At 41.6% G+C, this 10939-nt stretch overlaps 1 protein-coding gene and 1 pseudogene across 2 annotated transcripts; both read left to right on the forward strand.

The window, feature by feature from the left end:
* Positions 1 to 117: 117 nt before the first annotated feature.
* On the forward strand, positions 118 to 10939 carry RIT1 (Ras like without CAAX 1). Of its 2 annotated transcripts, none has more exons than XM_059673495.1 (6): positions 118 to 242; positions 802 to 941; positions 1110 to 1166; positions 3367 to 3440; positions 3665 to 3856; positions 4629 to 10939. In XM_059673495.1, the coding sequence occupies exons 2-6, from the start codon at positions 839 to 841 to the stop codon at positions 4857 to 4859; spliced, it is 657 nt and encodes a 218-aa protein (XP_059529478.1). In that variant the 5' UTR covers positions 118 to 242; positions 802 to 838; the 3' UTR covers positions 4860 to 10939. The 2 variants fall into 2 exon arrangements, with proteins under 2 accessions (XP_059529478.1, XP_059529479.1); XM_059673496.1 differs by lacking the exon at positions 118 to 242 and adding an exon at positions 282 to 448.
* LOC132220431 (heterogeneous nuclear ribonucleoprotein D-like) lies at positions 10016 to 10939 on the forward strand (annotated as a pseudogene).

The raw sequence follows: 10939 nt of genomic DNA on the forward strand, positions 1-10939 counted from the left end.
TAGCACATTTGCTTGCTTGGCGTGTGATGCTCTACCCCAGGGCCGGCGGCGGCGAGTGGCAGGAACTGGGTTAGAGGCCCGGCGGCCGGGGGGGCGGGGCTGCTACGTCACGGCGCCGTCCGCGCCGCTGGCGCCATCTTCCCGGCGGCGGGAGGGGTCACGGTCAGTGCCGGAGCGTCGTTGCGAGTGCCGGACCGCAGGACCGAGGGCGCTCACCTACCGCGGTCCTCGCCCACCGAAAGGTACAGCGGCCGGTTCCTCGTGGCGGAGGGGCGGGGGCCCTGGGGGCGGGGGGCCCGGCGGCCGAGCGGCTCTGCCTCTGGTCCCCGAACCTCGACTTCAGCGCCCGGCGTCTCCTCCCTCCTGCGCGGATCTCCGTCTGAAGAGAGTCTCGCTCACTTCCTTTGTGCCTCGTCTTTTCCTTTTGGAAAACTGTTTTGTGTCACGGGTGGGCCCTGGAGGGAAGGTGAGGGGGGGAGTCCCAGGCCCCGGGACACTCCGCGGGGAGCGGGGGGCGGGCCCGAGCCCGGTAGGCCGGCGCCGCCGTGGACTGTCGTCGGAGGTCGCCGTCCTGGGCGAAGTGCTTTCCTCCTTCGGCCCCGGCTGCTTCGGCTCAGCGTCAGCGTCGCCGGGACCGAAGGGTCCCGGTTCGATTCCCGTCCAGGGTCCCGTCCGGGGCAACCGATGGCCGTGTCTCTCCTTCCGGAGTTCCCGTCCCTCCCCGCCCTTCCACGCTCCCTGAAACCAATGGGAAATGTCCCGGGAGGATACCGGCATCTCTCCCCGCTGCTTTGTCTGCAGGTGCCTTTCCGTGGCGGCCGGGGTCTCCGCGAGGACGATGGAGCCCGGAGCGCGCCCCGCCGGGAGCTGCGGTGGCGCCGCCGGGCTCTCCCGGGAGTACAAGCTCGTGATGCTGGGCGCCGGCGGCGTGGGGAAGAGCGGTAGGTGCATTCCCTCCCTCCGGTTGTGCGAGAGCGCGGGGGGGACATTTCTTAAAGACGGGCCCCCCGCGCGAGCCCGATGGGAGCCGGGCTGTCAGGCCGGCGGCGCTCAGAGTCTCTCTGGCCGGTCACCGGGCTGAGTTCTAACTTCACTTTGTTCTTTCGAAGCCATGACCATGCAGTTCATCAGCCACCGGTTCCCGGAAGATCATGACCCCACCATCGGTAAGTCGGACTGTCCCGCAGGTGTCTAAAGAACCCAGACAAATGCCTGGGTGTCCGTCTTTAAAACAGTTTTTTAACTATAGTTTGAGCCTCTTTTGGTGTCTAATTCGGATTGACTTAAGAAGAGGATCAGAGCGGTGGGTGAGCAGATGCATTTTTCTTTTCCTCACTTAACTCTGTTTGGATATAAGCCATTGTTAGGCTCTGTCTTTTATTGGACATGAATGGGACACTTTCTTTGTCCTATTTTTATGGCTCTACTGTATGGCTGGATTAAAGGAAAAGTTTAAAGGCCACTTAACCTTTTGCTGTCAGTTCTCTAAGGGTCTGACTTGAGGCTGACTCTCTAACTATGAGTCAGCTGGTTTGAACTTCCACAAAAGGAAGCAGAAAAACAAGTAGGGCCAGCCTGCTGAAGGCTTACAGTCCAGCTCTCCAGGGCCTGGACTTCCACTTGCAAGCTCGTCACTTACTTCCTTGTAGCTCAAGTTCACTAAACAGTAAGGTCTTCCTTCATGACTTTTGTAATCCTTAATGCTCTATTGGCAAAATGCTCTTAGAATAAAAAGTAACTATTTCACCTTTTAAAAAGATTTCCCTTTCTCTACAAAGACTAAGAATATTACTGTTGTTCATAAACCATAAGGAGACAGATTGGATCTAAGGGTTATATCTCAGGATGAAAGGGGCCAGGGTAGGAGAGAGCACAGGTCTGCCCTGCTGCTCTGTTTTCAGGATGTGACACTTAGTCATGGTCCTGGGTCTCCAGGAAGGATTTCGATTGAGCCAGGCCTCTGCTGCCCTGTTCTCCACAAAGCCACTGAGTGTCTGTGCTAACCCAGCTTTGGTTGTGGTCATCTCGTATAGTAGGTAACTGTTGTGGGAGAGGGAAATGGAAACAGTGCTTGCTTTTCCGTGTACTGTATTAATGTTAGGACATTGTTCAGAGGTTCAAACTCTGATGGAAATTCTAGGAATAAAACAGAGTTAGGGATTAGGGTAACTAGAATTCCAAAAGAATTCCCCCCATTGATTGTTCTTTTTTTCAATCAGAGACTTTCTTGACAATATTAACTGATTCACCAGTAAATACGATGTCACTTGAGTTCCTGTTATGTCCCAGCAATGTGGTAGGCCCTGGGAGTAGAGAGGTTGAGCAAAAAGATATGGTGTCTGTTCCCACTGAGTACATTTTGTTTTAAACGGTGGCTGCTAGTAACTAGTACACATATTAAGTATGTGTGTGTGTACCCAAATGCACGTGTAATTAAAATTCATGAAACTGTACTTACCTCACTATATGTGGTACAGTCTGGTATTTTCTCTTTTATTTAAGGTTTTTGCTTGTTTATTTTAATGCTGGTCCCAACTCATTAAATTCATTCATAATTCACTAATCCTAATGGATCATGTCCTGTAGTTTGAGAAATATTGATTTAGTCGGCTCTTCACTTTTGAGGAAGAGTCAGAAGCAGGGGTTCAAGAAAAAATTTTCATAAGAAAATACATTGGTATATAAGCAGCAATTGTTTGGTGAACATATTAAGTATTTTTTCTCCCTTTTTAAATTTCCTGTATTTTCCAAGGTTACTGTAATAATATGCATTAAAAAATTTGCTTCCATAAAGGAGAAATCAGTGACACTGGATTATTTAGAATTTGTTCTCTTTTCTATAGTATTAAAATGAGGAGGAACTATAGTATATGGCTTTTAAGTCAAGCCAGCCCTGCGTTTTAATTCTGGCTATATCATTAATTAATGTTTAATGTAGGGAGATTTAATTTTTAGAGTTTAACTTTTTAAATCTGTAAAATGGAGATAATAATACCTCGTTGGATTATTATAGAATGAGTTAATGTATATAAATTACTTAATGTAATGCCTGCATTTAATAAGTGGTAAAGTTACTTTTTGATCTAATATTTTGTTTAAATGATCTCAGAATCCTTTTTAACTTAGAATTGTAGATGAGATCTTATAAACTTAAGCTGTGAATAAACTTACATCACTGCTTAAGTGAAAAAATAAATTTAGTTGAAGACCCACTTTATGAATCTCAATAGACTTAGCATACTGCCAGAGAAAATGTGGACCCTTAAAGAACTTATGTAATCTGCTTTTCCATACGATGGATTTTAAAGTAGGGTTGCATATTCCTGAGTTTATGGGGTCACAGTACACCTTTCTTCCTTTCTGTAGAAGATGCTTATAAAATCCGGATCCGTATTGATGATGAGCCTGCCAATCTGGATATTTTGGATACGGCTGGACAGGTACCTAATCCCAGAATGCTATGAATAAGACATTTTCACTCTAGTAAAGGAGGGGGGAAGGCTTATGCAGAGAATATCACTAGTTCATGTCTTTTAATTTTTCATGCACTCTCACTCAGGATAGCAGGTAACTGATATATCTCTTCCTTAATCTGAAATAAATAGCTAATATATATGTGGTTCTAGGTTGCATCATTACATTAATGACCCTTGTTCCCCTCTAGGCAGAGTTTACAGCCATGCGCGATCAGTATATGAGGGCAGGAGAAGGGTTTATCATCTGTTACTCTATCACCGATCGTCGAAGTTTTCATGAAGTTCGGGAGTTTAAACAGCTTATTTATCGAGTTCGACGTACTGATGATACACCTGTGGTTCTTGTAGGAAACAAGTCTGATCTAAAGCAGCTAAGACAGGTGAGGACAGAGTTGAAAATGCTGTCTGAAACCTAATGGGATTAGTCATTTTTGTTTTTCTGTTTACAGATTCCTCTGTCTGAAAGTAAAAATTAAAAACTAGCTTCTCCCTAACCTTGAAAATTTCCTGTTATGTACTAATTTGTGATCATTTGGGATCAATGTCTGGATTTCAGGAATCAGTTTACAGGACAAAATCCACAGGATAGTAATCAAGATGGCTACTGCTGGACACAATGAATGGTACAAATTGTTGGAAGTACTAGTAGTTTAACTTTGAAAAATTTATTCAGAGATTTGTATGTAAAGTGTTTATTGCCAGGCTATTTATGGTAGCCAAAAATTAGAAAAAGCCTAAATACCCAAAAGTAGAAGAAATTATGGTATATCCATAATCAAGTATATCAATTTTGGGTTCCTTACAGTTTTCAGTATTGTAGTTTAAATATACATTTGTTTGCCTCATGTTTTACATTCTTAAAATGAAAAGTATGAAGAAAATGCAGATTGCACTTTTGATATCTATAACTGTTGCCTGTTGCAAAAGGTTATCTTTAAAATGGAGTAGAAATAGATTTACATAATTTGAAGGCAGAAGGAATCAGAACTCATGTAATTTAGCCTCCCAACATTACGAAAATCACTGCACTCTGCTTGAATACCTCCGGAGTTGAGGAGCTCTCTTCCTGTTAAGGTAGCTCCTTCATTTGGGGTAGTTGTAATTGTTTTCCACTTGTACTACTACACATTTTCTCTGTTTACATTTTTAAAGGTCACTAAGGAAGAAGGATTGGCTTTGGCCCGAGAATTCAGCTGTCCCTTTTTTGAGACATCTGCTGCATACCGCTACTACATTGATGATGTATTCCATGCCCTTGTCCGGGAGATACGTAGGAAAGAAAAGGAGGCAGTACTGGCCATGGAGAAAAAATCTAAACCCAAAAACAGTGTATGGAAGAGGCTAAAATCGCCATTCCGGAAGAAGAAAGATTCAGTAACTTGAAGTTGTGAAGTGTTTACGTGTGAACTGCAGTGCTTAATCAAAGCAGTCCAGTAACCTGCATTAGTGAGCATGGTGCTTGCTCTCTCTCCTGTTATGACCGTTATTTGTAAAGTAACTGATGAAGGGGACATGCCTACTAGGAGTTTTCAATGATGTGGTATTTAATATATTGTCTCTTAGCTAATTCTGATTTATTAACCCAGTGGAGCACTTTCTGCTTTTAAATTGTCACATTAGAATTTGATTTTCCATAGTTTTGGGTTCTGTTGCTGATTAATTAATTAATGTAAATTGTTTATATCCAGGGGAATATGTATACCATGTGTTGGACTAAGCTCATAAGAGGAATTTTTTGCCATGCACTACTCCACATTATCTTTTCACTTCAGTTTCCTGGGACTGTCTCAGAGAAGGACCTCCGTCTTTTCTATTCACACTGTGCTTCCTGGAAACAACAAAAATCATATAGGGAAACCAGTGCTAAAGAGACCGGTGCTGAAGTTCAGCAAATAGCTGTGGAACTGACTCCTGTTGCAGATCATGGAGTGATGAGATTTGGGGAAGTAGGCCATATATTTACAGGAACTTGGCTAGAAAAACAGTTGGGTCAGAACAGTGTTCCCAGTATGCACCTGGCTTTTCTTAGAAATGTACTAGGATGGGTGAGAACAAACAGAAGCATGTAAAATGTAATGAAGGGTTCTCCTATGAGCTTCTTGTACTCTTTGTTTCAGGGTTTGGACTTTTCTTTACCTTCAAAGGTAAACACTTAGCTAACCATTACTGGATTCCAAACTCATTTAATTTAAATCCTTAGTTGGGACAGCCATTGCCTTGTAGAGGTTTATTTTTCCCCCAGAGATGCACTTACCAATACATTTACATTAATTTTCCCTAGTGCTTTCCCTTAGTATCTCTATGCTCTTTTTTTTTTCTTGTGGCACGTTTATTTATCTTAAAAGCTGTATTTTATATTATTGTTTTCCTGAAACACACAGTGTGATAGACATAGCTACATTCAGTGTCTTTAGAGATAAAAGAATAGCATAGGAAAAATGGTTTACTCGGTTCTCATTTGTTAGCATTTGCTGAACATCCAGGGTCTAAAGAGCAGTGACCACGGACATTTTATTTTGCATGTCAGCCTTGTTTTTATGTGTGAACTGGTAGTGTTCCTCAGTACCTGGACCAGATTGTAAGTACACTGAGGAAATATGTGGTCAAGATCAATGGTCTTCAAAATTTGTTGTTGTTGTTTTGTTACTTAGGTTCCACATATGAGTGCAATCATGTGATACTTGTCTTTCTCTGACTGACTTATTTCACTTATGGAGAGTATGATACTCTCCAGGTCCCTCCATGCTGTCTCAAAGGATAAGAGATTCTTCTTTCTTTTTTTTTCTTTTTTTATTTATTTTATTTTTTATTTTTAAATTTTGTTTTATGAGATTCTTCTTTCATACTGTTGCATAGTATTCCATGGTGTAAATGTACCATAGCTTTTTTATCCACTCATCTACTGATGGGCACTCGGGCTGTTTCCAGATCTTAGCTATTGTAAATTGAACATAGGGGTGCATACATCTTTTCTGATTGGTGCTTCAGGTTTCTTAGGATATATTCCTAGAAGTGTGATCACTGTATTAAATGGCATATTTAACTTTTTGAGGAAACTCCATATTGTTTTCCATAATGGTTACACCAGTCTGCATTCCCACCAGCAGTGTATGAGGGTTCCCTTTTCTCCACATCCTCGCCAGTACTTGTCATTTGTTGATTTGTTGATGATAGCCATTCTGACAGGCGTGAAATGGTACCTCATTGTCGTTTTGATTTGCATCTCTCAGATGAGTAGTGACTTTGAGCATTTTTTCATATGTCTCTTTGCCATCTGTATGTCCTCTTTGGAGAAGTGTCTATTTAGATTCTTTGCCCATTTTTTAATTGGATTGCCTTCCTTTTGTTAAGTTGTATGAGTTCCTTATATATTTTGGTTATTAACCCTTTATCAGATGTATCATTGCCAAATATGTTCTCCCATACAGTGGACTCCCTTTTCGTTTTGTTGATGGTTTCTCTTGCTGTGCAGAAGCTTTTTATTTTGATGTAATCCCATTTGTTTATTTTGTCCTTAGTTTCCTTTGCCCTAGGAGATGTATCTGTAAACCTATTGCCATGAGAGATGTCTGAGATTTTGCTGCCTGTGGTTTCTTTTAGGATTTTTTATGGTTTCACGACTTACATTTAAGTCTTTTATCCATTTTGAGTTTATTCTTGTGTATGGTGTAAGTTGGTGGTCTAGTTTCATTTTTTTGCACGTATCTGTCCAGTTTTCCCAACACCATTTATTGAAGAGACTGTCCTGACTCCATTGTATGCTCTTGCCTCCTTTATCAAATATTAATTGAGTATAATGGCTGGGGTCGATTTCTGGGGTCTCTATTCTGTTCCATTGATCTATATACCTGTTCTTGTGCCATTACCAGGCTGTTCTGATTACAGTGGCTTTGTAGTATAACTTGAAATCTGCTATTGTGATTCCTCCACCTTTATTTTTCTTTCTTGAAATTACTGCAGCTATTTGGGGTCTTTTTTGATTCCATATAAATTTTTGGAGTATTTGTTCTAGCTCTGGAAAATATGCCGTTGGTATTTTAATAGGGATTGCATTGAATCTGTAGATTACCTTGGGTATTCCCTGCGCTCTTTAGAAGAGCTAGGCCTGGCAAAATGTTGTTAGGCCCTTTGTCAGACTGACTGCATTTTCCATACAGAGAAGAGACCTCAGGAGTTTGAGTAAAATTGTGTATGTGCCTCCTTGACACTGACAATCACTAGACTCGGTGCTCTGAGAAAGCCTGTGGTATTTGTTTAATGAGCCAGTCTTGAAGCTTTAAAATTCCCATACGCTGAGTTTCTTATTGAAGATTTCTTTACAAGGACTTTGCAAAGTTCACCTCACATTTCTGAGCCTTGACAAAGCTTAGCGTAAGAGAATACCACTTTGATAATCTATTGTCCTGGGAAGAAACAGCTTTAAATGTTGGTGGAATTCTCTCTTAGAATCAGGATTGTTTTGATTATGTGTGAAGATTAAGTGCATAAATGCTAAGTAATGTGGCATATGTTGAACATTACATATCACTGAAGCAGTGTTCTTGTCCAACCTCTAAGGACAGGACTTTGTGTAGTGCCTCTTAAAAAGCACACAGCTCAACTTACTGTGTCCTTTTTATTTACAGGCGGAAGGACAGGGTTGTATTTTTCCTTATAATCGATGCTGTATGTTCCAAGTTTAAAGAAAAATAATAGTTGTAACTTTTTGAGCTGAGTAGTGGTTCCTTTTGAAACTCCTGGAAATGTTTTTGCTACCAAATAAGTTACGTTTTATGGTACTCAAGCCATGCAGAAGTAAAAGGCCCAGAATTCAAATTTTGCAGGACAATCTTACAGGAACCATAGATTGGTTCATGGAGAGGCATGAAGGTAGAAAATAAATGCAGTACAATTCTGTTTTAACAGTATTTCACCATATTTAAACCAGCCTAGAGCCTTTTAAGTTTAATGCCTTAGCGCTCATTACTAATGACCTAGGGGAAATGTTATGAGCATCAACCAAGAAGTGGACAGCTAGCTATATAATTATTTGGGATAGACAAGGTAGCAGAGGACATTGCCAAAAAGAAAAAATATGTAATACTGGAGGGAATTTGATTTGTATATAAGAAAAATAACAAATTAGTGTTTTTAAGACTATCATTGCCAGGGCTTTCCCTTTCAGGAGCACGCCCACGCCTTTCTTCCCTCTCAGGTGTGCCTCTTGTAAACTCTAACCGTCCCTATGAGACTTGCAACCAGAGGAGCAATGGGCAGCTGCAGCTCATCCCGGGCTAATCCCCAAACCTGTCTCCAAAGCCCCCTTTTTCTCTGACTTTTCAGTTAAGTCAGCAGCAGCTCCTTCTTGGCTCACTTCGGTCTCTGTGACTTTTACCTCCCAGTGAGCCAGCAGCAGCTTCGCCTAGGCTCTCCTGTTGCTGCTTTGCCCCAAGCCCTTCCTTGTTTCACTGTCCCCAGCTTTAATAAATGTCCTCTCAAAAAAAAATCAAAAAAGACTATCACTGTTATATATTTGATTGTTGGATTAATTAGCTCATCAATTAGTATTGAGAATTCTCTTCATGGTGCTAGTTTGAAGGATATATTTATAGTGCATGTAATTTATAAGCTCTAAGTAGTCAGCTTTATCCAATTTGAAGGCATTTAAAATCAATTACTGCCTGGAACTTTGAAGAGAGAAAAATTCAGGGACAAGTTGAAAAGCACTGGAAGTATTCATGCCCTACTAGATTGGTAAGTTACAAAATTTAGAAGCTAGTGTCTAGAATTAACTGTATAATTCAGAAAGGGAAATATGTTTTAACTTCATGATATATTAGCCAGAATTGGTCTGTGATGTTTGGGGAGGCAAAGGGAGAGATATTTTTCACTTACGCTCTTGTATATGAAGACAGACACAATACAAAACTTGTAAACAACTTGTTGGGCTTTTACTTACCTATATGTGGGTAGAAATGTTTGGAATCATTGCAATGTGTCATTTTAAGAAAAGTTAAATGCCATGAGATTTTGCATTCTGGAAAACATTGATTACAAGAAACTTTAGTGCTCACCATGCACAGAACACCTGTGTTAAGTGCTAGGGAACATGCCATGGAATGCTCCTTCATTCACATTACCTCTGGGTGGAGAGAGGAAACACATAGAAAATGATAGCTCCTTTGCCACCTAATCAAGGGTAAAGTTGTTTCAAGTATGTGTACTAAATATGAGAAAACAAGGAATAAAGTTGTATGTGGTCATTGCTTTTATCTTCACTTCTCTAAATGGGCATCCGTGATGGTAGAGAGGACTTAGTTTGGACTTAAAGGGGTGTATTGAGATGGGTAAGGAAGACACGGCATTCCATTTCCTAAAGTAAGGTCTGCTGGGAAAGGCAATGGAATTAAAGTCCAGTGTGTGAACTTCCTCTGTGCACACCAAGCACTGTTTTAAGAGCTGTGAGTCTCCCGCCACCATTTTAAATCCAGCTCCATACAGCGCTTCCTGGCACCGACCCTAACTGCGCACCAGCACCCCCAGCCAGGAACTTGGCCACCATGGAGATCAACACGAGCAAGAATCAGCGGGATGACTGGAGACTTGAGCGGGGATACAAGCAAGAAGGATCTGACTGATACTTATCTCGATGTGGGGAAGTTGTAGACTGCACAATTAAAACAGATCCAGTCACCGGAAGGTCAAGGGGATTTGGATTTGCGCACTAACGCTGCTAGTGTGGATGAGGTTTTGGAACGGAAAGAACACAAACTGGATGGCAAATTGATAGACCCCAAAGGGCCAAAGCTTTCAAAGGGAAGGAGCTCCCAAAAAGGTTTGGGGTGGATTGAGCCCAGATACTTCTGAAGAACAGAGTATTTTGGAGCCTTTGGAGGGGTTGAAAATATTGAACTTCGCTGTGGATGCAAAAACAAATGAAGAGGTTTTTGTTTTATCACATACTCAGATGAGAACCAGTGAGGAAATTATTAGACAGCAGCCATCATCCGTTCGGTTCTGGGAAGTATGAAATCAAAGTGCCCAACCAAAAAAAGTATATAGGCAGCAATAATAACAAAGAGGAGGAAGAGAACCTGCAGCTGGTGGGCCAGGTGGTACTAGGGGTCTGGGCTGAGCCCAATAGAGCACTTCAGGCAAGGCCTCTGGAGGGGGTGGCAATCGCCACAGCAATTTCCAGCCATACTAAAGGAGGACATCGGGGAAAGCTGAAGGAGATTGCTGAAGTAACCCGTCCTCAGGACAGCATTGAAGATTGGTCTTCCGTTGCTCTAAGGTAATTATTTTATTAAAGACTTTCTAGTATACAAGACAACTGTGTCCAACTGTATATAGCCAACAATTAGTTTTCTTTGTTTTTACTTTGTCTTTTGCTATCTGTGTTAGGATTCAATATGGACTTGTGTTTATACAAGTTTTATTTGTAGGTTTCATGTTAAACTTCAAATAAATGCTTCCTTATGTGA

Source organism: Myotis daubentonii, chromosome 18, assembly GCF_963259705.1.
Source record: "Myotis daubentonii chromosome 18, mMyoDau2.1, whole genome shotgun sequence".
NCBI lineage: Eukaryota > Metazoa > Chordata > Mammalia > Chiroptera > Vespertilionidae > Myotis > Myotis daubentonii.